The sequence below is a fragment of the Salminus brasiliensis genome, chromosome 11 (genome assembly GCF_030463535.1).
Source record: "Salminus brasiliensis chromosome 11, fSalBra1.hap2, whole genome shotgun sequence".
NCBI lineage: Eukaryota > Metazoa > Chordata > Actinopteri > Characiformes > Bryconidae > Salminus > Salminus brasiliensis.
The window spans coordinates 23,921,901-23,947,662 of NC_132888.1; the positions used below are offsets into that span (position 1 = coordinate 23,921,901).

General features: G+C 44.7%; 3 protein-coding genes across 5 annotated transcripts; 2 read left to right on the forward strand and 1 right to left on the reverse strand.

Annotated features, from left to right (window-relative positions):
• Nucleotides 1–1,625: 1,625 nt before the first annotated feature.
• LOC140564960 (TLC domain-containing protein 1-like) lies at nt 1,626–10,326 on the forward strand. The gene is made up of 4 exons (XM_072690645.1): nt 1,626–1,831; nt 2,875–2,957; nt 4,713–4,795; nt 8,340–10,326. The coding sequence occupies exons 1-4, from the start codon at nt 1,626–1,628 to the stop codon at nt 8,736–8,738; spliced, it is 771 nt and encodes a 256-aa protein (XP_072546746.1). The 3' UTR covers nt 8,739–10,326.
• Nucleotides 10,327–12,031: 1,705 nt separating this feature from the next.
• On the forward strand, nt 12,032–20,257 carry rab34a (RAB34, member RAS oncogene family a). Of its 3 annotated transcripts, none has more exons than XM_072690647.1 (11): nt 12,032–12,358; nt 13,133–13,193; nt 13,478–13,569; nt 14,590–14,658; nt 14,763–14,864; nt 14,966–15,030; nt 15,892–15,943; nt 16,031–16,112; nt 16,745–16,835; nt 18,285–18,392; nt 19,560–20,257. In XM_072690647.1, the coding sequence occupies exons 2-11, from the start codon at nt 13,140–13,142 to the stop codon at nt 19,625–19,627; spliced, it is 783 nt and encodes a 260-aa protein (XP_072546748.1). In that variant the 5' UTR covers nt 12,032–12,358; nt 13,133–13,139; the 3' UTR covers nt 19,628–20,257. The 3 variants fall into 3 exon arrangements, with proteins under 3 accessions (XP_072546748.1, XP_072546747.1, XP_072546749.1); XM_072690646.1 differs by having other exon boundaries at nt 12,032–12,268; XM_072690648.1 differs by having other exon boundaries at nt 12,032–12,268; nt 14,593–14,658.
• LOC140564962 (adenine phosphoribosyltransferase) lies at nt 20,105–24,784 on the reverse strand. The gene is made up of 5 exons (XM_072690649.1): nt 24,616–24,784; nt 24,407–24,500; nt 22,721–22,867; nt 21,814–21,909; nt 20,105–20,804 (listed from the first exon to the last, which is right to left on the reverse strand). Exons 1-5 carry the CDS (start codon nt 24,736–24,738, stop codon nt 20,650–20,652), a joined length of 615 nt encoding a protein of 204 aa, XP_072546750.1. The 5' UTR covers nt 24,739–24,784; the 3' UTR covers nt 20,105–20,649.
• Nucleotides 24,785–25,762: the final 978 nt, after the last annotated feature.

A 25,762-nucleotide genomic window follows, 5' to 3' on the forward strand; every position in this document is an offset into this window, starting at 1 on the left:
GGCGCTGCCCACACCCCCACCCCCTCCCCCCGTCTCTCCTCTCCTCTGCTCTGCTCTGCTCATCGCCAGTGAGAGCAGGAGAATCGACTCAGTTCACCGAACCGATTCTTTACAGCTGTCCGTTTTATTATAGTAAGACAATCCATTCACAGATCGAGACACGACTGATTCAGTCCGGCGGTTCAGTGATGGAGCCTGGCACTGATGTTTACACATTTCATTTCCTGAATTACAACACCAATAATATTCATTTCTAAATTCAGTAAGCTATTCGAGGTTGTGCGTTACTGTGACTCTTTACCTCGACATTAAATGGATACCAATGGGAATTTCGATTTTTTTGAGATTCGACTCAGTTCGAGTTCATCGAACCGATTCATTACATCGTCGATTCAATTGTTTGTGTTATTTATTAATTGTTTATGTTAACAAATTTAAAAATATTTAAGAAAAACATAAGCAACTGAATCGTCGGTGTAATTAATCGGCTCGGTGAACTGATCTCGGCTCAAATCTCTAAAAATAAATAAATAAATAATAATATATATATATATATTATTTATTTATGGTTAGTGTATATATATATATATATATATATATATATATATATATGGTTAATGTGAGGATTATTTGAACCTGTTGAATTTTGAAAAAAAATTATATATATATATATATTTTTAATTAATTAATTAATTTATTTTTATTATTCCTATTAAAGGTTAATGTGAAGATTATTTGAACCTGTTGATCTGTATCCTCAGGCTTTTACGCATTGCACTGCTGCCACATGATTGGCTGCTCATAAAACGCATGAATAGATCCTAATGAATCGCTAGGTGAGTGTATGCTACATAGATGCTAGACTGTAAGTGGATCATGGCACAAGATGATCAAGAAATGTTGAATTTTGGTTCTTCTGAACTCCAATTATGGGATGAAAAAACTGATTCATTAATGATTCGGATGCTCCGGCTCAGGCTGAAAAGAACCGATTCAAATGAACGATTCGCTCGGGAGTTGGTCGTCGCTCTTCTCCTTCTCCTCTCCACATTTCTCCATTCACGCCCCCCAGCCTACTGTAGCTGCCCTCGTCGCAAGGGGACGGAAAAGGGGGGGGCATCGTCTGAAATCTGGGACTGGGCCGTGCCGGGGGGCTCCACGGTGAAATCCTAGAAGCCAGCGCGAGCCAATGCGCGCGACGCGGGCTGAGGACGCAGTCTCTGGTGGAGCGCAGAAAGGGGGGCAAAAGATAAGTGCGCGCGCGCGCGCGTGGAGCAAGCTCTGGGGACGCGACGCACTGCTAATGGAGCTGACAGCCTAGGACCCCCACCATCAGTAGGTGTAGGTGGCCTAGCTGCGTTTCGGGGTCGACGCATCAGGAGCGTCGCTGGGAGCTGCACGCGCGCGCTGATACCCTGGACTCATCTGCAACAGCAACTATGGAGCTTCTTTCTCCATTGCTCTGACCTCGTGATAGACAGGAGCCAATCACAACTGAGCACAGACCCTCTCTGATCCATCGCAGCGCGCAGGAGAACGGGAGGAGGAGAGCTTTTGGAAGCCCCGAGTGCGCGCGGAGGGAGGTGGAGAAGGAGAGAGAGAGGAGGGAGGGAGGGAGGGGGAAGATGGAGGGAACGCTGTTGGCCTTGCAGCGTAACCCTGGCCTCTCCGTGCTCTTCTTCTCGCTCGTGTTCCGGGTGGTCCATCGCCTCCTGCGCCTCCTGCCTGCCCCCAAAGCGGTGCAGCTGGATGAGGTTCGCTGCTGGAAGTGGAGGAATCTGTGCGTGTCTCTGGTGCACGCGATGCTCACCGGCCCCTGGGCTGTCACCTGGTGCGTGAGATCTTTGTCTGCTCTCCTGCAACCCGCATGCATCTGGGGGCTAGATTTGGGGTGCCCCCCAGTCCTGGTCCTGAAGATCTACCGCCCTGCACTGCTCAGATATGTAGATGTTCCTTTTGGCTTAAACCTTGATCAGGGGGTTGAGTTTAAGGCTGAAGGATGGTGGTTCAGGGGTGTAGGCACGCCGGGCACGTGCCTTTGTTGACAATGCACTGTTGACTGTTGACGTCTGCCTAGGCTGCCTTGAAATCGACCTGAACACACCTCATTTCGAGACCACCGCTCCCATCACACCATTACTATTTAAACCATACAGGCAGAAGGTGTGAAAATAGACTGTTGCCGCGGCGTAACATAGCAACGAGCATTGCGAAAGCGTCATGCGCAGGGTGTGAGATAGGACCCTTGAACTTTCAGTTTTAGCATAGATGTATTATCATGTTTTGCAACCCTGGAGGACTGATTGATTAACCTCGTTTCATACAATGGAACCTTTCTAGAGTGAATATCCATAGGTACAACAGCCTACTACACCCACAGGCTACTCCATTAAACCACCACCTGCTATGCCATTAAGCTTTTGGTCAGTAATTGATCATAATACAGAAACTGCTCTGAATTATTTGGCGGTAGTTCTAGCATAATAGCATTTTTTGTGTGTGGCGTCCCACAGGGTCCTGTTATAGGGCCTATGAAGTTGATGTTAATTCATAGAGAACTGCAGCTGTGAGGGTGAAGAACTGTAGTGTGGGCGAATGTACAGGGTATAAGGAGTTAATCACAGGTACATATCTGACTATAGGACCGGCTGTGGTCTAAAATGACCTACGGTAATGGGCTGGAAGGTGGCTGCATCAACTTCAATCTGTAATTGTACATCAGAACAGTCCAGAGTGGATGTCTAGACAAAGCCAGAGAACTGTCCTTTGTGGTTTAAGGCAGTTAATAACCAGACTGGGACATTTTTATTGTTTATTTATTTATTATAATAAACTTTTAATATTTAATTTGAGCTGTTTCTCGTCTCCCTGCAGTGTGTGTCTATGGCCGGAGATGCTGAATAACATCCACTCCTACTACACGCCAGTGTCCTACCTGCTCCTCTGTGTTTCATCAGGTCAGTAGCAACCCCCACCTCACCTACAGGCTAGCTTTTCTGGTAGTCATAAATAAGGTCAAAAATAATCTGAACTGACCCTGCAGTTTTGTCCAGTGGCATCGCCAGTGACCGCAAGAGGCTATGCGGAGGTTGTTTACACTCATGACATATCAGTGGTGGTTCTGTCACACTGCTAATATTGGCTACAGTGAAATATAATTATAATTAGGCCCTGACTTCATTGTGACGAGTGGGACATATAAAGTCAGTTGGTCAGTTAACACTGCTGGACTCTACAAGAAAGGTCAGAGCAGACTCTAGCTACTGAGGAGATTGCTGTCCTTTGGAGTACCATCTTTTATGGAGTGGTAGCATCTTGACGGCAGACAAGAAGAGACTGAATAGACTCATGAAGAGGGCTGTCCGGCTCTGTCCTGGGATGCTTCTTAGACCCAGTGCAGGTGGTGGGAGACAGGAGGATGACAGCCAAGCTGGCATCCATGCTGGAGAACAGCTCCCACCCCATGCATGAGACTCTGGCAGCACTGTAAATAATCTGTAAATAATATTGTTATTGCTTTTGTTATTTATATTATGTGTATATAGGGGTAATTTATCTACATTTTTGCATCTGAGTGTCTTGCTATGCCTTTTCTGCTGTGACACTGAGAATTTCCCCACTGTGGGACTAATAAAATAAAATAAATGATCTTATCTGATCTTAGAACATCGACCAATGACTAAACTGTGTGACCTGGATACAGTCTTCACTTTTATTTCTATTTATTATTTAGTATTACTTATGATTTATTATATGCTATTTAATATTTTATACATGACTACCATATATATAACATAGCAAATTATAATTATAGTCATGTGAGCTGGCCAATTTTGGGTACCCCATTTTTTTCTTATGAAAAACTGTCTCTGATGTCTCAAACAGTACAGTCACTCACTGTAGACCACCCCCCCTCCCATTAAAAGACCACCACTGTTGATACCAAATATTACTTGGCTGGTGGACCATTCTCACGGCCAATGTCAACATGGCAATGGTGAGCCAGACACAGCAGAGGTTTAAACCTATGTGAGCACCTACTGTCCATTTAGTCACACTTCCCCTTAATCAAGGGTCAGATTCTGACCACAAGACCACTGTAGGCTGAACCTGATGCCCTAAGAATGGTCAACCCCCCCAAAATAATACCTGGTCAGCAGTGATCCTATAGCTCTACCTTGATGAGCAGGATAGAGGGGGATGCATTTATTGTCCAGCAGCAGTCCTTATGTCCTATAACGTGCACTTATATGATGGGTGTTTCTAATAAAATGGCCAGTACGTATGAGTATTTCATGTGATGCTTCCATGTGATCATTTTTTAGCCCCCCCCCCATGTCACTTTCTCCCTGAACGAGCTGTATGCTTCTAAGATGATAGATAAGACAGTAGATAAGGTGAGCCATAACATTAAAACCACCAAGGCCAAGGCCGAGTTGTGATGGCTAGACGGCTGGATCGGACCATCTCCAATACAGCAGGTCTTGTGGGGTGTTTCTCGATATGCGGGAATCTTAGTCCAGATCTCAAACATTAGGTAGAATTGTTAATTGCAATAACCTGGACGCAGGTAATGAGCGCTTTCAGGGGCTCCTGGGTTAGATCTGAATGCTCCAGGGTGGTAGACCTCCAAAACAATGGCCGAGCTGACAGTGACGATGATGAATGAGCCAGTGTGTATCCAAGCTAATCCTGCGCTCTTGTTCTCACAGGGTACTTTGTTCAGGACACGGGCGACATTCTGTTCTCTGGCCATGCCAGAGGCTCATGGGAGTTCCTGCTTCATCACTTCTTGGTGAGTTTTGCTTGGTTTTCACAGGGCAGTCGCTCTGAAACGGTCGGTCTGTTGAGTGACCGTGCACAAGCCAGAGTGTCGGAGTGCGTTTGCCAGTGTTCTGTTTGAACCTGCCACACAAAAGAGGTCATTTGAGGTAGGATACTCTGTGGGCGTGCTGATGTTCCACACAGACGTCTCTGTGTTTCAGGCAGACTGTCAGTTCTCGCTGTCAGGGAACAACACAGCCTTTCTGTCAACAGCTGTAAACACACAAAAAAAATCTCCCTTAGCAGCTAGAAATGAGAAATGATGTGCACACGTCCTTCATATGAGCAGTCGAAAAATACCTGGAACGTCTGACTGTGCAGCCGTTACTGTAGAACTGTTAATATATATATATATATATATACAGTACAGGCCAAAAGTTTGGACACCTTCTCATTCAATGCGTTTTCTGTATTTACATGACTATTTACATTGTAGATTCTCACTGAAGGCATCAAAACTATGAATGAGCACATGTGGAGTTATGTACTTAATAAAAAAGGTGAAATTCACATGTTTTATATGTCTTAAAAATAGCCACCCTTTGCTCTGATTACTGCTTTGCACACTCTTGGCATTCTCTCAATGAGCTTCAAGAGGTAGTCACCTGAAATGGTTTTCCAACAGTCTTGAAGGAGTTCCCAGAGGTGTTTAGCATTTGTTGGCCCCTTTGCCTTCACTCTGCGGTCCAGCTCACCCCAAACCATCTCGATTGGGTTCAGGTCCGGTGACTGTGGAGGCCAAGTCATCTGCCGCAGCACTCAGTCACTCTCCTTCTTGGTCAAATAGTCCTTACACAGCCTGGAGGTGTGTTTGGGGTCATTGTCCTGTTGAAAAATAAATGATGGTCCAACTAAACGCAAACCAGATGTGATGGCATGTCGCTGCAGGATGCTGTGGTAGCCATGCTGGTTGAGTGTGCCTTCAATTTTGAATAAATCCCCAACAGTGTCACCAGCAAAACACCCCCACACCATCACAGCTCCTCCTCCATGCTTCACAGTGGGAACCAGGCATGTGGAATCCATCCGTTCATCTTTTCTGCGTCTCACAAAGACACAGCGGTTGGAACCAAAGATCTCAAATTTGGACTCATCAGACCAAAGCACAGATTTCCACTGGTCTAATGTCCATTCCTTGTGTTTTTTGGCCCAAACAAATCTCTTCTGCTCGTTGCCTCTCCTTAGCAGTGTTTTCCTAGCAGCTATTTGACCATGAAAGCCTGATTTGCACAGTCTCCTCTTAACAGTTGTTCTAGAGATGGGTCTGCTGCTAGAACTCTGTGTGGCATTCAACTGGTCTGTGATCTGAGCTGCTGTTAACTTGCGATTTCTGAGGCTGGTGACTCGGATGAACTTGTCCTGAGAAGCAGAGGTGACTCTTGGTCTTCCTTCCCTGGGTCGGTCCTCGTGTGTGCCAGTTTCGCTGTAGCGCTTGATGGTTTTTGTGACTCCACTTGGGGACACATTTAAAGTGTCTGCAATTTTCCGGACTGACTGACCTTCATTTCTTAAAGTAATGATGGCCACTCGTTTTTCTTTAGTTAGCTGATTGGTTCTTGCCATAATATGAATTTTAACAGTTGTCCAATAGGGCTGTCGGCTGTGTAGTAACCTGACTTCTGCACAACACAACTGAATGTTCCCAACCCCATTAATAAAGCAAGAAATTCCACTAATTCAGGTGTCCCTGAATCAGAGCAAAGGGTGGCTATTTTGAAGACACTAGAATATAAAACATGTGTTCAGTTATTTCACCTTTTTTTGTTAAGTACATAACTCCACATGTGTTCATTCATAGTTTTGATGCCTTCAGTGAGAATCTACAATGTAAATAGTCATGAAAATACAGAAAACGGTGTGTCCAAACTTTTGGCCTGTACTATATATATATATATATATATATATATATATATATATATACTTATGTCTGAAGGCACTAAATCAGGCATTTTAGCTAGGTTAGCGCTTAAGGTAGCGTCTTATCAAACACCCTAAGCGTCAGTTTCACCAGAACCTCATAGCAGAGCCATTTCTCTAGCTGTTGGGTTCCCCTCCACAGAATGGGAAAAGCAGACGTCCGGACGTTTGGGTGGGTTGTGTTTTTTTAATGTAGCGCCTTCAGCCATAGATTTGAAAAAATCAGAATGTCCACAATGCAGAAACACAGGGAAGCAGAATCTAGCTAAGCTTCACCAAACAGCTTTTTAATCAGTGTGTAAAATTCCCATTTCAGAGCAGTGATAAAACACCAGTTTAGAAACAGAAAGAGCTTCTGCAGTGATTTCACATTCAGGTCCACGTCTCTGTGTAAAAAGTACTGAACTTCAGTGTGTGTTAGTCTTTAAACCAGCTGCTGAAACTCCAAAAACAAAAACAGCACATGGAGAGAAAGTGGAGAGAGCTGTAATGAAAAGTTCATTAAATGTGTGTTTAATAATAATAATAATAATAATAATAATAATAACTGTCTATGACTGGATCTTACTGGCTGTTTAAACATTGGGTTTGAAAAATGTCAGTAAGCTTCATGGTATCGATGCTCTCTATTGCAGATACTGGTACTATGTGGGTATCGGTGCAACACTACTTTTAGCATTTTACCCCATTTTCTACCCAATTTTGAAGGTCAGTTATCCAGTCCCCGTTTATGTAAAGGATAAAGGTGCACGTATTCGTCACTGTACAGTGTGGACTGTACAGCGAAATGTGTCCTCCGCATTTAACCCATCTGGTAGTGAACACACACTCACACGTGTTAGGGGCAGTGAGTACACACACACACACCCAGAGCGGTGGGCAGCCAACTCCAGCGCCCGGGGAGCAGAGAGGGTAAAGGGCCTTGCTCAAGGGCCCAACAGTGGCAGCTTGCCGAGCCCGGGAATCGAACCCACAACCCTGTTATCGATATCCCGGCGCTCTAACCGCTGAGCCACCACTGCCCCCACCTCATGTAAACTCACCTCATCACTAGGAGGGTGAAGACTAGCACATCTACTCGAACGCCGCCTCTTTTTCAACTGCCGCTGATGCAGCATCGCTAGGTAGGGAAAGCGTTTTGAGGAAAGCACGGCTCCCCAGCTCTGTTACGACAGTTAACAGATGCCTGTGCTGACCAACATCACACCAGGAGTGATGTGGGGAGGAAGTGCCATCGACCCACCCCTGAGAGAGCAAGGCTAACTATGCCCACTCTGATTCCGGCTGCTGATGGCAAGCAGCATGACCTGGGATTCCATCCAGTGATCCTCTGGTCGAACCGTACATCAGCATAGTAGGTTGAGTAGGTTGAGGATAGTTAGCTAGTGGCTACAGATACAATTCGTGCCACACGGCACAGCACAGGTTCAATTCAGGCTAGCTGCAACCTGTTCTGTGGTGTTCGGGGCCACATCCAGCTATCTAAGCTACCATACACAGTGCAGGCTCGGTTTCAGCTAACTGTACATTACCGCTTTTAATGAGTCCATGTGGCACGACATTATTTGGTCATGAGAATCCTTTGGGTCTACCCACAGGTGCTGTGGTGCTTCCTGTACTCTCTCTACACCCAGCGCTACGTGGCGGGGATGGTGACAGCCCTGCTGGTGGAGATCAACAGCGTGACGCTGCACGCCCGGCTGCTGCTGAAGCTGGCCGGAGCTCAGGCCTCGCAGCTCTACCAAACAAACAAACTCCTCAACCTCTTCACCTACATCACCTTCCGCCTCAGTGCCCAGTTCTACCTCACCTGGTACCTCCTGAATAACATCTCCTGGCTGGACCACAGCTACTACTTCCTGGTCACCGTGGTCCTCATGAACACCATGATCCTCATCTACTTCTACCGTCTGCTGAGGGCTGACTTCTTCCCCCGCAGGAAGCTCCACGCTCAGCTGAACGGCATTCACAGCTCATCCACGTTCCTCAATGACTGACCAGGTCTTCTCAGGTCGGATGAGGACTTGAGGACCCGTTGACTGTCCTAACGGCCTGCTCGGTTTTAAGGGGTTAGCCAACCCGCTTGGCTAGGATGTGTGTGTGTGTGTTTACCTCGAGGAGAAAGATCTCTGGCTGCCTGGGATCTTTTTTTCTCCAGTGTTTGTTTGTGTGCTCATATTTAATGTCTAATGTGTCGTGTAGAAGCTGTTTTGGACCTTATGGACGGATTTCATGGTTGGAAATAAAGCGAGCAATAATGTAGCATTCAGATTTGAAAGCTCCTCAGCTTTCCTTCATTCATTAAGCGATGGATTTCTTACCCAGTGTTCTCTGCAGTTTAGCCTTGTGCAAAACGCCAGCTATCGATTCTGTTACGTCATTTAATTGGCGCCTGCTTCGGCTAAAATCATGTCGAGTGATGGGGGTAGAGGGAGGACCATCCTCCCCAGGGCCGAGACAGCTTAGACAGTCACACCACTCAGGAGCCCAACCTTACGCAATGCTCTAGAAGAACCACATTTGCTTCTTTCACAAACCTTTCGCAGAGTTTTTGAGATGCGAAATTTCTAATGTAACTTTCTAACATTTTAAACAGTCCTACTGCAGTACTGCAGTGCCCCTCAGCGGTTCCAGTCTTTTTATATAAAATAATATCCATGTTTTTCAACACAGCGGATGTTGGCTCCTATTTCGGACGCCGGTCATTACCTTATTAAAGGAATTACGCAGATTTAACACAGGTTTCTGCATCATTTCATCGAAGTGGTCTGTTCTACTGAACCATACTAAAGCAAAATTACTCACAGTGGTGGTGATAATGGAACTTTAGGCCTCAGAAAGCTACATCACAGAAAGATTATAGATGAAATGGTAGCAAATACTCTGCCTAATGCATGAGGCGTTGTTTTGGGATAGTTTAGAGACCATTGAACAGCCTGGTAGCTCTAAAGTTACTGGACATACATGGTCCTTTGGCCTGTTCCATCATTTCTGGAACAATGATATGCTGAACGAACTTCAGCATGGAAGGTCACACATCGAAAGATGAGCCGTCAAGCTTTCCTTCAGCTTATTTTATATGGAGACCGGTGGTACCGACTGTACGTGGTGCTTTATGGTTGCGCTGCAGATTTTCCGTCGGTGGGATGTGGGATGACAGCACTGCCGACTGTTCAGCCGATACGGCGCGCTTGCTTGACTGTGAGAAGCTGAATGTTGCGGCTCGTGGAGGACTTCTGCCAGGCTGCGGGATGCCTAGAAATAAGCACGACAAGAAGAGAACCCGTACCTGTACCAGTCTGATCTGTGACTCGAAGGCTTGTAGGCTTGTATTCAGGCATGCCTTACGATGAGTGAAGACAGGGGGCGGGTCATTAGATTATAGCATGAAACAGTGATTTGTTGCTCCTTTTCTGTGTTTAGTTCTAATGAATGTGGATAAACTTGGTGGTGAATTGTGTGAAAAATGCATTTCCTTATCTTGAAATGGGGGGGAAATTGTACACAGCATGCAGACAGTGTTTGTGCCTGATACTGAGGCTAATGTCAGCCACAATAATAATTAAAGATGACGTACAGTATCAAGCGCCGTTGTTTTGATTGTAGAGTGGCACAGAGGAACACAGTGGAAGAGTGCAGTGGTTTTCAGGTTAGTCCTCAGCGCTCCATAAACCAGCAGCCGGTCTGGGGTTCTCCGAGGACTGCTGGCTTAGTGGAACAGTGAAACCAGACCTCACCAAACACAGATATTAAATTAGAACTGTTGGGACGTATTCTAGCTGCTGATTGGTATTACCTTAAATGGGAGATTTTTTGGACATTTCTGCATAATTCAATTATTAAGATGTAAGTGAAGCCATTCAGAATGGTTTCAGAGGTGAAAGGCTCTAATCTAGAGGGAGGCCAGCTGATGCAAATTTCCAAAGCTTCAGAAATACTCAGACTCCTCAAACCCCGTTCCAACAATCGGCAGCCATAGGCTCTGGTCTGGTCTGGTACCCACAAAGCAGGAGAAGACTGTAAGGAGAGAGCAGAGCCCTTCCAGGTAGCTGTTTCCCTTAGCCGTTAACTCACCGCTCTTAGGATTGCTAGGAAGGCCCATCAGAATCCCCATTTGACTGCAAACGGCCTTCAGGAGGATTTAGCAGACTCCGGAGTAGTGGTGCCCTGTTCTTCCTGTGCTGCATCCTCACCACAAAATCCAAAAGGTATGGACTACCTCAAGAAGCCCAGGCTGAAGGTTTTGCCATAGCCCTCACAGCCCCTCAAAACTGAAGATCTTCAGGAGAGACTTCAAAAGAGCATTTTGTGGAAGACAGCCCAAGAACCTCACAGAACTAGAAGCCTTTGGGCGGGAGGAGGAACGTCCTCAAAGTTTCTACCCTTTACAATCTGTGAGACTTGACAAGGCTGGTGTTAGGAAGTACTTACATGACCATGCAGTGTACAAAAGTTATTAAAACATCAAGGGTTATTATTATTATTATTATTATTTTTAACTTAATGATATCTGGAAATCAGACCATCTTTTCCTGACATTCCACTGAATCATGAGGGTCCTAGATGGCAGCTTTTACATTTGCCTAGTGCCTAAAACCATGGGGGGTTCTCGGTACTGGTGTACTTAGTAGTACTGACTTGGCAATTTCGACTCACGGGTACAAACACCCGAGGACGGGAGGTCCCCGCATGGTCATTTTGCAGCTGGAACGGCAGCGTGGGATGTTTGGGATATTGGGCTGGGCCAAGTCCACACCTCGACACAAACACAACATAACCCTCAGGGTTTAATCCTAATGCTTCTAATGTTTTTTTTTTATTAGTCTCAAAAACACAGAATTGAGTAAATATCAGTTAAATACATTTCCACTCATGGAAGCAAATGTCCAGAAGTCTAACGTGCAGGACAGTAGAGTCCAGGCCCAGAGTCCAGGCCCAGCACTGGGCTATTGATGACAGGGTTGTGGGTTCGATATCTGGGACTGCTGCAAGCTGCCCTTTGCCCACCCAGAGAAAGGGGTGAGGGTGGGTGAAGGGCCTTGCTTGAGGGTCTATCAACAAAGTGTGCTCACTTTCACTGTATGTGTGTGGATGGGTTAAAGGTGGAGGCCAAATTCCTTCAGTGTCCAACCCTGTGGGTAATATTCTTGCCTTGCCCTGACCTTTTCTGTCCTGTCTCTGTAGGGTATCAGCACTAGGGTGCAGTAGAGAGTCTTCTCCAGCTCGCTAGGTCCTTCTCTTTGGGAATAAGGGGGGGATAAGGGGTGGGATAGAGGGGGAAGGCTGAGGGGGAAGGCGGCTGGCATGCATCTGAATGCTGCGGGCGACCCAGCAGCACTTCCGCAGGCTGGAGTTTCCTAAAGTTTACTGCGCGGTGTTTGGGATGAAATACAGCGTTTAGCACAGAAACCTTACTATTCTACATTTACCAGAGGATTTTCATTTACTTTTATTTATTTTTAATAGTTTTACTGAGGCTGACTTTGCGACACCCCCCCCCCTTCTCTCTCGCTCCCTCTCGGCTGAGGTAAGTGGGAGCTGGTCCGGAGGAGCGCTGCTGGGAAACACCGCTGGGAAGCAGAAAGAGGCTGCCTGGGTCCCTTTGCAGACCCGTTTGGTGTGATTTTAGGACGGTTGTAAATGATATAAAAGCATATGTGTTGGACTAGAGGACATGTGTGAGACTTCTACAGGCAGAAAGGTCTTAAAACACGAGTCCCAGTCAGCCAAGTCAGTCAGTCAGTCAGTCGGTCAGTTCCCTGCTCCCTCACCAGGCGCGAGTAGCTAGCTTCAATGCTAGCGCTAGCTACAGTTAGCAGACAAAACAGGGGGAGAGCTAGCGAGAATTACAGCAGCTTTCTGAGCTGTTATGGCAAATATGTGACCCTGAAGATGCTCCTATGAAACGAGCCTGGAGGGGTTTTGTTTCTTTGTGTGCAGATTTGCTGGATTAGCCGGACTGAGATTAGGGAGGCATCCTAGTGGGGGCTGCTTCTTGGCTCAGGCTGTTAATGGCTACCTAGGGCTCCACTAAGCATCAGTCACTGTGCCCTTAAGGCCTGGATGACCCCCTCTGATGATGTACCCACCCTGAAGGTAAGAGGGACCTTGAGATATATAAGGAGAGGTAAGCCAAGGGTTGTGGGTGGGATCCTGCTTTGAGGAATACCCCATAGATAGCTGAGCCCCCTCTCAGTCTGGACAGAGTTGCCCCAAGTGTACCAGGGTCCTACTTCAGTATAATGGAGGGAAGAACACAGGGGACACGGGTCTCGTATACGCTGGAGCCGAGCTCCCTCCGAACAGGCATTACTCATTCTCTCCAAGCTGAGGTTTGTGCTGTGTTATGAAATTCCAGGGTGTGATTCATAGTTTGGTGTGTGTCCCGCAGTGCCATCATGAGTGTGCTGCCCCCTGTCCGGAAGGACCGCGTCGTCGCTCAGCTTCCTAAGGTATACCTGCTCATTCATGTGCTAAGATTTTGAGCTAAATATGGTCTTGGTGAGGAGTTTCGGTCCTGTGTCGAACATATCCAACAAAAAAATTTGATGGTTTTTAAGGTACGTCCGTTCCAGGCCTCTCCGAATGGAATAGGAGTCTGGTGGGACATTAGGGCATCACTGGAAGCCCATCATTGGCTTGGTGCATTAATTCCAGTGGTCAGTTTTGCGAAGTGATGTCCATGTTTGCCAAATGAACTTTGTGGTACCCCTCTACCCCTCCCTCTCTCCTGTAGTTCTTCAAGAAAGGTGCTGCTTTACACACAAAGGATGAATTTAACGCCAAGGTGAAGACCGCCTGCCAGGAGCAAAGGACTGGCACAGTGGGGTGAGCTTCGGTTTTGGTCTTTTTTTTTTTATTATTATCCAGCCTTGATGAGCTGACTAGGGGATGAGAGACCCCTTGCAAGAGATGGAGAGCATATTCGTCACCTACCAGATGAACGCGGTTTCATCGCTCTGCCGGTATTTGTCCACTGCTCGTGGTGCAGAATTCACTGTCCGTTTCCTTCAACGCCTCGTTGCTTGAGGGGCTTGTCTGCCTTCAATGCAGGACGCGAGAGCCATATGAGCCAGAGCCCGATTTAGACCCAATATTATTTTTTTATTTTTTTTTTGAGTTGTTTAAATGACCGAAGTCTTCTCAGAATTATGTCAATGAACAGTTCAACATGGAAGAATGATCCACAAGCATAAAACCGGCTACAAGAGTGATGTCTGAAAGACGTTCCTCTACCCTAATATAATTTAACGAGATTTAAGAATATAAAATACTTTCTGAACAAACTAATATTTCTATATTAAGCGTACAGCCTCAGTGCAAACATTCAGAAAACAGTAATAGGGCTATGTATTGCATGCACAGTCATTAAACTGCAATAGGTCAACAACAATAACATTATTTACATGGAAAATAAACCAAGATAACATGGAATATTCTTTAAGTAATATCTAATCAAAACAAATGAAATAGGCTATAAGCTGCTGCAAACGCTCAGGTTCAAATAGCATTAAAAATCACAGACCAGGGGCAGAAAGAGAGTGAGTCCAGTTATGCTCTCCTGGAATCCTGGCTACTCATGGCTGTAGCATCACCAGGGATCAAACCTGTAGTGTCCTGCTGACGAAGCCAGCGCTTAGAGAGTTGCGCCACTCGGTAGCCACATGTAAAGTATTGTACAGCGACCCCAGTTAAAACTTGCATGGTGCCCTTTGCCCAAATAATTACAAAGTAAAAGGTTGAATGACTATGCAAAAGGTTTAAATGAGGCTGTAGTCTCCTGATTTAATATTAACTTCATAGAATGCTACCCTCCCCCCTACTGTTTTTTTTTTTTTTTTTGTCCAGTAGGTTTAAAATCTCCAAGGTTATTGTGGTTGGTGACCTGGCAGTGGGGAAAACGTGTCTGATTAATAGGTGAGCAGTTTGCTGCAGTGAAGACCTCTCATCAATTTTTAATTGCAGTTAAAGATGCTTTATGCTTGGTTTGCATTTTAAACATTTTCCTTCTTTCCCTAAAGATTCTGTAAAGATGCGTTTGACAAAAATTACAAAGCAACCATCGGCGTGGACTTTGAGATGGAGAGGTTTGAAGTGCTTGGCGTTCCTTTTAGCCTGCAGCTGTAAGTGTCCGCAAAACATGGGACACTTTTCTAAAACCTTATCAGTGACTCATCAGAATAGGACCAAAGCTGGACCAAAGCTGTGGATTTTGTTTCTGTAGGTGGGACACTGCGGGGCAGGAGAGGTTCAAGTGCATTGCTTCTACGTATTACAGAGGGGCACAAGGTTGGTATACGTTTGTGAGATGGAGGAAAGTGGAGCAGTAAATGAAGCGTGGGTGCTTATACACAAACCTTTATTCAGAGAATTTGACCCTTCCTCTCTAGAGAAAGGACTACTGCAACTCCCTTCTGGCTGGTCTCCCTTTGCGCACCATTAAAGCCCCTGCAACTTATCCAGAATGCAGCAGCACATCTTTAACATTTCTAAGTTCAACAATGTCACTCCTCTGCTGCATTCTCTCTTTACTGGCTTCCTGTAGCTGCTGCCCGCATCAGATTCAAAACCCTGATGCTTGCTGGCCTACAAAGCCAAGAATGGACCAGCCCCTCTGTACTTGATGGCAGTGGTCAAAAGCTGATCAATACCAAGAGCTCTTCCAGCTTCAAGTACAGCTCGGCTCGACCCGCCATCCTTTAAAATCCACGGAAGACGATCGTCCAGACTTTTTTCTGTGCTGCACCGAAGTGGTGTCCGAACAGCAGAGTCCAACGCTTGCTGTCCTCAAACCCAGACTGAAGACCCTCCTCTTCCAAGAGTATTTAGGCGAAGTGTAGTGTAGAGTATTATGGTCTCCATATTGACTTGTGTTTAGTAGTGTCTAAGCTTAGATTAAGCTTAGCTTGTCTAGATCCTAGTCTATACAAACTAGCTAAGAGTATTTTCTGAGTAAACAGTGAAGCACTGGAGAAGAGCATCTGCTAAATGCCTTAGATGTAAATATTGAACAACCCCTGTGCCAAATGGCACGTTTTTAGAGTCCCAGGAGGGTCCTTCCTCTATGATTTTATCACTTAAAGAAATGATGCGTCACTATACCAGTTGTTCAGTCTACATCTAATCACGTCCATGCTTGTTCTCTTGCAGCTGTAATAATTGTTTTTGATTTGACCGACGTGGCCTCATTGCAGCACACCAGGTAAACTAAAACATCCAGACAGGAGAAATGGAACAGAATTGTATTATTCTGTTGCATTGCTAACAGCCGATGGCTTTCTTTTCACAGGCAGTGGCTGGAGGATGCTATGAAGGAGAACGACCCCACTAGTGTGTTGCTCTTTCTAGTGGGCACAAAGAAAGACTTGAGTGTGAGTGCAGTTTTTTTTTTTTGTGTATCTGATAAAGTCCTTCTGTACGTATATCTGATATCCTGTACGCTTAGATATAGGCAGCTGTGACCGATGTATTTCATTTGACGTGCTCGAGTTTAAAGCATGAAACATACTTCACGTAAGGATGTGAACGCAGGCGCTTTAAGCTACACAGACTGGCTGTTGCAACGCATATCATACCACACAGCAAACCCAAGCTGCATGCTGAGCTGTGCCACAAGGGGCGCTACAGAGACAGCCAAGTTGTCTTGTATTCCATCAACTGTCTGGGTGGACCGGTTGTGATTGAGACTGTGGGTGTTGCCATATGTGTTCACGTACTTGCGTTGCAGATGTTTTCACACGAGATTTTTTTTTTTTCTGGACCCAAGTCGGTGCATTCGGTCAAGCCTTCGAGCCTGGGAGCGGCCCAGAGCACCAATCACCTGCTCTCCGGTCCTCCTGAAATCCCTGGTCTTAAATTTGCTCCCAGTGAACTCTAATTTTTCTGTGTAAGAGCAAACCAGTGATAATAAGCCCCTCCCCCAAACGAGCCTAGAATTGGTGCGGACTTGCAACCCCCCAGTGTGTTTAGCTTCTACTGTCTCACCCATGTGTCTGTTCTGCAGTCTCCCGCGCAGTATTCCCTCATAGAGGAGGATGCTGTTAAACTGGCTGCAGAGATTAAAGCTGAGTACTGGGCTGTATCCTCATTGTCTGGTAAGTCTTGGTCTCTTTAGTAATAGAAGCACATGCCCACATGGCTGCAGACATATTGGAACTGCAGTGTTGAGTTGGTTCATTGATCTCTAATAGACTCCTGGGTGTCAACCCACACCATTTACACCTGGACACTTCTTTATTCAGGCGTTGGTGTAATAATGTAAGACGTGTTTTCATGGCCCACTGTTATTACCATCAGTTGTAGTGCGGTATTTAGAAGACAGTTAAACTGTAAGGAAAATCAAAATGGACTAAACTGTCATTTTAATGCTATAAATGTGTTTTGAGGCAGTTTGGCACAGTTTGCAGACTGTAAATGTATGCTTTACTGTCCACAGGTTGACACCCATGTTATATGGACACATGCTGTTATTCCTAAAAGTGGATAAAAGTAGAGCTGGGCAATATTCAGAGTATTTTATCGTATTGTGATACCAGTATGCTTTTCTAAGCATATGGAGGATACTGTTAGTGCTTAATAGACACTGATCAGCTGCAGGTTTTATTACCAACAGTGTAATTAGACTGGTTTAATTAGATAAAGTGCAGCACAGGAGAGGATCTGAATAGTAGTCTTTAAGAGTGTCTCCACTGATGTATTTAGTCTGTGATCACATGTATTGTGATAAATATTGTGTATCGCTAAAAAATATCATGACATAGATGAAAGCATGTCTTAGAGGATTATAGAACTTGCCCTAGTGTGTGATGATTTAGACATTCGGTTTGCTGATGGGGCAGAAGTGTCTTGTTAGCTACATTATCTTGGAAATATGATGCAAAACCAAGGCATCTGTCCTGGCACCAAAGTGATGGAATGAACTTTCCCCTGCGTGTCCTGTCTTCAAACCCCGACTGAAGACCCACCTGTTCCAAGAGTACTTGGGCGAAGTGTAGTGTGGAGTATTATGGTCTCCATTACTGGCCTTTGTATTTAGTAGTATCTAAGCTTAGAGGGATTTTTTTTAATCCTTGTCTATACAAACTAGCTAAGACTTGTGGTTTTATTGCCCACCACACCAAAATCATATTGGAGTAACTGTCTCTACTGTCCAGCAAAAGCTTTCCACTAGTTTCTGGAGCATTGCTGTGAGTATTTGATTGCATTCAGCATTCAACAAGAGCGTAAGTAAAGTCATGATGCTGGATGATCACCACCCCACTTCATTCCCAACTCCCTAACTCATCCTAAAAGAGTACTTGGGCGAAGTGTAGTGTGGAGTATTATGGTCTCCATACTGGCTTTTGTGTTTAGTAGTATCTAGTCTCTTTTGAATCCTAGAGGTCTCTTTTGAATCCTTGTCTATACAAACTAGCTAAGACTTGTGTGAGTCGCTCTGGATGAGAGTGTCTGCTAAAGGCCTTAAACATACATGTAAATGTGTCTACAGTTTGGGGAAATGGAAAGTGGTGATTTTCTATTTTACATTGGTTTGATTCTTACAGGGGAAAATGTGCGAGAGTTTTTCTTCCGAGTGGCATCACTAACGTTTGAAGCCAACGTGCTGGCAGAGCTGGAAAAAAGTGGATCCAGGCGCATTGGGGAAGTTGTCAGTAAGTACTGAGAGAACGACTAAGCAGAGGTTCCTGAAACTCATCGTATACGGTTTACGGTGAAGCTGTGGTTGTGTAGTTCTTTCATGGTGTTATGACAGCCACCCTTGACAGCCACCCTTAATTTAATCCATTTTCAGTCAAAACAGCCATTAGATATAAGATTAACTGCCTAAATAAGTGAAAAAATCCCATAAACGGGTGTTTTCAAAAGCATCTTCATTTTTGTGAGGGCAGAGGATCGAGCTCTTCTCTCACTTTCGATCTAAAAAACACCCACAAGTGTTTAATGTCCAGGATGTGGAGCTGATCAAGAAGCTTGTTCTTAAAAGCAAACGGACAGAAAAGAACAAATGATTAGCTCAGCAGCTCGGCTGCTGCTGTTCTCAGAACAATAGAAAGACCACCCTAGAGCCCAGACCTCAACATTATTGAATGTGTTTGGGATGACCTGGATAATGAGAAGCAGGAAATGCATCAACTTCTGGAGTCGAGAAGAAATCTCTATAAAGCTCTACAAATCCCCCAACCCCAAAACAAAATCATGTTGAAGTAACATGATGAGTCTCTACTGTCCAGCAAAGGCTGTCCACTAGTTTTTGGAGCATTGCTGTGACTATTTGATTGCATTCAGCATTCAACAAGAGAGTTAGTAAGGTCAGGATACTGGATAATTGCCACCCCACCTCATCCCCAACTCATCCTAAAAGTACTGGATGGAGCACCATCTATCATTCCAGAGAACACAGCTCCACAGCTCAATGCTGGAGGGCTTTATACCCCTCTAGCCTACACCTGCCATTGGGGTCATGTTTATCTGCTCCAGAGAGTCCTATTCTATTGGCATTACTTCTCTACAGGGACTAGACAAGCTGTGCGAGTGTCAGCAAGGAGTGCAACTTTAAGTAGCTGAATGCATTTATTACAATGGGTGTCCACAAATCTTTGGACATGGAGTGTATATTTGCATTTTTCTGATTCTGACTAGAAATGCAGTAAATGATGCCTGTAGAATAAAGGAGTACTATAGTTTTAGTAACTGTGATAAATGGGTCTGTACTGACTAAAAAGTGTCTAAAAGTACAGACCTGGTTGCCTGGGATTCTGGTCTATGTGTATGTGACCTGGCCTCCTAACTGTCCTATCTTTTCTTTTTTTTTGTGACAGAAATCAACAGCAACTCCACCAACCTGTACGCAACATCTAAGAAGAAGAAGCCGAACTGTTGTCAGTAATAAGGAGGGGACATTCCGAAAACTTGGGAAATTTGCACTGAAGAAATGATGGTACCAAAGCAAACGTTAGAGTACGTACAGGTCAGTGAGGGAGGCGGTAGAATTGGACATATCAGGAATGTGCAGTTAGCACTGTGGTTAGCTCTCTGTGCTCTGTTGGAACTAAGACAACATTCCTGTGATGAGGTTTTTGTGGTGGATCTTTTTTTTTTTTGTTTTTGTTTTTTTTTTCCCCCGTCCTCCCCAATGATATCTATGCACAGCGGTTATGAGAAATGTATACTGCATTCCGCCTCGGACTTTTTAGGAATGCTTGCGGTACTGTATGTATGCCGAAATATCCATGCCAGTAACTTTTTAGACACGTCAATTTAGTTTACATTGAGCTTTAAGTGTATTAAAATCATGCATGTCAAGGTACAGAATTGCACAATTAAAGCAGCATTGCATTTTAATATTTAATCAGAAATGCAGTTCTAATGTATTAAAACATAGTGTGAAATATTGTGTACAGTACAAATTCCAGTAGTCTTTTTTTAAGCAATTTTACACAATGCTGAACAATTTACAGATTTGTAAAGATAAAAAGGTGCATATTGTTGAAATAAAACATTTTATACTGTATATAAATTAGTGTGCCTCATTAAAGTGTGTCAAATCTACAAACATTACAAAAAAAAAATCACCTTCCTTGTCATTAGTCCTAACCAAGCTGCTGTGGTAGGCTTTCCTTTATGTTAAGTTAAATACTTAAACCTTTTAAATAGACTGAAGGGTTACCTTAAGTACCATATTTAGGACATTTAAAGGCAGTGTTACATAGGATTTTAATAAATAAAGAATATCAGTTAGAACAGCTGAAGTACATTCAACAGGTCCTATGTTTTCACATTTCACACAGTCCTATTTATCAGTCCATTCCTGGGCCGATATCTTCAGACATACCAGAAAGGAAGGGTACCGCAGACTAGCCGCTGTCGCTTTCTTCTCCCATGGTCAGTGTCTTCATCGATTCCTGTTCTTTAGTGTTTTTTAGACGTTGTGAAGTTCTTGAATGATTCCAGATACTGTCTGTCTATCTGAGACTGGATTTCCTTAGGGACACAGTGGGAATACTTGTAGTTTTCCTTTATCCATTTTCCTCCTTCGCTGTTTTCAATGGCCACTGCAGCAACACCTTAAAGGAGTGGTACACCAGTGCACATCTGAGAGAGTCACCTTTTGATCATTGACCAAAATAAATCCTGCATAATTAAATGGTTATAATGGGATGTGGGTGGTTTGAGGTGGTGTGTTCCCAGTGGTGGTCATTAGAAAGCAGATGTCTGAGGAGGTTGAGGGGGGTGGGGCTCTGACTTCTGCTTTGTAGTGGAGCCAGGACTGATAGATGACAGGGTTAAAAGGGAGGAGACTGGGTGGTGGAGGGTTGCGGAGCCTGTCTTTGTAAGGTAGAGATGGAATCTATAGGATGTTGGATTTGGGAGAAGGGGCTTAGGCATGTTCTTTCATAACTCCACTTTGAAATAAACTGCAATTGCAATAAGGTTTTGGTCTAAAATGTATTTTTAATAAGCAGGAACAGTACATGCAGGGTTTTGGGAAGCTAAATAGTCCCCAGAAGTTTGCTGATTTACTACAGCTTTACTATCATCAGCATTAAACAGATCAGCCGTAACATTAAAACTACTTGCCTAATATTGTAAATCCCCCCCTTGTGCTCCCAAAACAGCTGTGACCCATCAAGGCGTGAACCCCATAAATCATAGCCAGTGTGTGATTGGTCCGGATGCATCTATAAGCCTTGGCATCCGTGACCCGGTCACTGGTTCACCGGTTGCCTTTTTTTGGAACATTTTGGTTAGGTACTGACCACTGCATACCAGGACACAGTTGGTTCTGCTCTGACCAGAGTTCTCTTCCTTCGTCTAGCCATCACAGTTCAGACCATTATTCCTGCTTGCAACCCACCAATGTCAAGAACTGACTGTTTACTTGCTGCCCACCCTTGACAGGGGTCACTGTAACAGGATAAATATGATGTGCTTCACAGGTCAGTGGTTCTAGTGCTCTGGCTGATCAGCGTACACTGGCTACATTTGCAGTGCAGACCTCAATTCTGACCCCTCTGGTTGGTTTCCATCACCACCACTGTAGTGAAATCTCTCCCAACCAACTTTCATGCTTACCCACAACATTTGCTCCCAGGTTTTCTACAAGTTTGATGGCAGCTTTCATTGTGCCTCCGGTCTCGATCCACTGGTCAACTATGAGAACACGCAGACCTGAAACACACCATCACACTACTGTAAACGTGCAAAACAGAAGAACATGGTGCTGCGTTAAAGCAGCGCTATGGAGACTCTGTATTTCTTGCTCCTGGGCTCCCCCTACAGTCAGGAAGTGTAATTCACGCTTTGAGCCGAAAAGGACACGTTTTTCTGGACTAGCTGAGAGATACAGAACCGTTACTGAAAACGTAATAGAGTAGAGTAGTAGCCAATTAATTGCTTTCCACGTCGAATCTACGCCATAGCCAGCCGAGCATGAATCATGGATTGCAGAGCAGAACCGTGTTAGTAAGTGGTGTTTAGGTCTGGTACTGGAGGGCCCAGTTTGGTGTATAACCACTAAGTCTTCAGTGGTTATACACCAAGTCCCTCTAGTGGATTTCCTTGGCATGACATCACTTTGACAGGGGTTAAAAACAGAAAGAAACGCAAGACCTAATTCAGACCTCTGAGAGGTTTTCTGAACTATTAGAGCTATTAGTACTATTAATGAACAGCACCAATCAGTCCAATCATAAAATGACTATGGGTAAAAAACACACTACAGCAGTGCTTCTCCATCCTGGTCCTCCAGTACCTCTGCACTGTGCTGCACTGCACTCTGTCCTCTAGCTCGTGTCCCCGAATCTGATCAAAGTCTAATATAGGGCCCTAAGTCACATTCCTGATCTTTGTGACGTCGACTGTGACACTACTCTTACTACAGAAGTAGTCAGCGGACCAGCTGCTCCATGCTGAGCTTCTCAGTAGCTGGTCTGTAAGCAAGTACACTGGGCCGGTTAAAATCCAGATTTTTGACTGGTACCTGGTTTTAGGACATCCACTCGTACTTCCATTAGCTTCTCTCTGCCAGAATAATCACTGTAGTCCTGCGTCTGGGTTTCCACACACAGGTGTCCTGCTTTCCGAATGGCCAAAAAGCCTTTTCCCAGAGTGGTGGCCACAGCTGAACCTGAAAACACAGGGACAAGTTCACTTGCACTGGGTTTCAATTCCACACATTCATATAGTTAAAGACGTGCCAGTCTTGGTGACCTCACACTGCATGTTTAGCACCACTAGGCTGGTCATGATAATTGCCTTATGGACTTACTGTACAATATATGGACATGACCGGAGTCATTTATTTAGGATATTTTATTTATTTAATACCTGAATATCCCTAATAATTAAACATTCACTGCTCTTTAAAAGGGTGTAATTGCATTATTAGGCTGTTATATTATTATTATTATTATTATTATTATATCAATGCAATAAAATGGTCATTAATATCATTTACAATTATTTTTGGGGCAATATATCATAAAAAAATAGGTAAACTTCACCCCAATCTTTTATCACTGTAATTGAGGGTGGATTGGTGTGGATTTATTCACTGTAGAGAAACCTAAAGGCTGGTTGGTGTATTTACAGGGACCAGTGCTCACCATGTGGTGGGGGAAACAACTCAATGGCCTTGTTTCCCAAGGTACAAACAATGTAAATGCACAATGTGGACATGACATGGTCCTCCCAGGAGGCCGGAGGTCTACCTTTTCTACCTTTGCATAACTGAACTAAACTTTCTAGGAAACTTCCTAGAAAATAAATTCCTAGAAATTAATTAGAATATAATTACATATTCATTACATATAATAGTTATGAATATGCTGCCTAGTGTCTGAGACGTTCCAGATAAGGGTCTTCTCTTGGTGGTTTATCTACAACCCCAACCAGCAGTAAGGAGTGTGGTTTCTATGGGGATTATTGTACCCTCCACCTCTGCATGATGATTGGATTAAGATAATTAAAAGCTAACATCCTTCCCCTCATAACTGCTTTTAGAGGCATTAAACTCTTCGGACAGCTAGTTTCTATCACCACTGTACCGTAAGAATATGTCTGCAATCATTTATTCATGCAGAAATGAATAAGGCAAAAGTATTGGGACACCTGCCCGTTTACCGTTTCTTCCCAAATCAAAGGTATTAAGAAGAGTTTCTCCTGCTTTTGTTGGGGTAACTGTCTCTACTCTCTAGGGAAGAAGGCTTTCTACTAGATTGCTGTGAAGGTTTGATTGTATTAGTGAGGATGTTGTATGATTGATCACCACCCCACCTCGTCCCCAACTCCCCGATTCATTCCAAAAGCTCGGCTGATTTTTCACATATTGACCAGTTTTGCAGTCCCGCCTGTACTCTGCACAGCTTCAGAAGCAGCGTGTGGTTTAGAAAGCTGAGGTTAGCCGAGCTCCACAGGTTGCCTGTTTTTCTGTACTGTCTCTGCTCACAATCTGGGGTCGTGATCAGGGGCTAAAACGCTACAGCAGAGCCCTCCTCTACATGCACATGCACTCCTCTAAATTTAGTGCCTTGGTCCGAGGTGTATATATGTACTGCTCCAGCAGTAGCTGTGGACTGGGTTAAAAATAAAAACGGCCTCTCCTGCCTTGGAGGCACACGGCTCCACACTTCAGCAGCGACAGCAGAGTCCAATAAACCCACTGTACCGAGGATGAAGCCCATTGCATCTATTCCAGCCACCAGGTCTATGGAGTCACTCTGGAATGGTTTGAGAAGGTCCTTCACGCAGTCCGACAAGGCCTGAGTCGAGCAAAGGACAGACAAATGCCAGGACAGGTCAGGACAAGTGAGGTCAGGTCAGGTCAATCTCAACACAGTCATGGTCCAGCACCAGTGTGTGAAGCATGTGCCATACCTGGGAATTGCAATAGAGTCTGGACGGGTCAAGCCAGGCAAACTTTGGTCCTTTTGTGTTTGGCGCCATGAGGGACAAATACCAGCCCTCTCCTCTGTCCTGAGGCACCGTTAGGACGTCCATTCTGCAAAGTCCAGCTCCCGTTATTCCTCGCCACGGAAACTTTGGACAGTCCCTTGGAGAAGGACCCTCCCGTCCCGTCAGCAGAGACCGCGAGGGGGCGTGGCTCGGCACGTGGTCGAAGGAGACTCTTACAAATGTCCGGAATGAACTTGGATGAACTGCACCGTTATTTCCTGAGAGGGAGAAAATACAAGACAGTCGACGTGTATGATAAAGTTGGGCGACCTGTAGGGGGCGCCGGTGCCACACCGAGAGCTGAGCTGAGCGAGAAATAGAGGCAGAGAGAGCTGGTTCGTTTGACTCGGCTCACTAAAAAGAGTCGGCTCTCTCAGCTCTAATATGGCTCGTTGGATTGTTTTTTTTTTATTTTTTATTATTGCTTAAATTAATTAATTATTTAATTTAAATGAATTACTAATGTAAAAATATACTTCATATCACATGGTGGCTCAAATAATAAATATTAAATATTAAAAATATTTTTTTTGTGGTTGTTGTGGAAGCTTGTGGAAACTTTTTCCTCACATTAAAATGTGTCTGAACTTTACTCCGGTCCCTGTCCCTCACTGTCCTCACCTTTCCAGCTTTCCTCCCTGCTGTAGTGCTCACTGTGCTGTCCCTGTGTGTGTCTGTGATCCCCCCTCCCCTCCCCTCCCCTTCCCTCCTGCTCAGTCTACAATCCCTTACCAACTAGCATAGCATAGCCTAGCATAGCATAGTCAGCAGTCAGGAAATATGGATACTGGCTGTTTTATTAACCCTGAGGAAAAAAGGGCTTTTCTGTTTCTGAAGGACAGTCCTGTTAGGGTGTTCAAGAGGGTAGCAGTAAGCTCACCCACCCAAGCCCTTGTCATCTGCATGGCAAGAAAGATTAAGCATTGTAAATGCAGTCTAAATCAAGTTTTTGTATATATATATATATAAATAAAATGCCCTAAGCAAAATGACTTTGCTGACTTTACAGGAGAAGGCACAACCGTTCCTCATTTTGAATGGAAGTCAATGTAGAATAAGCGTTTATTCC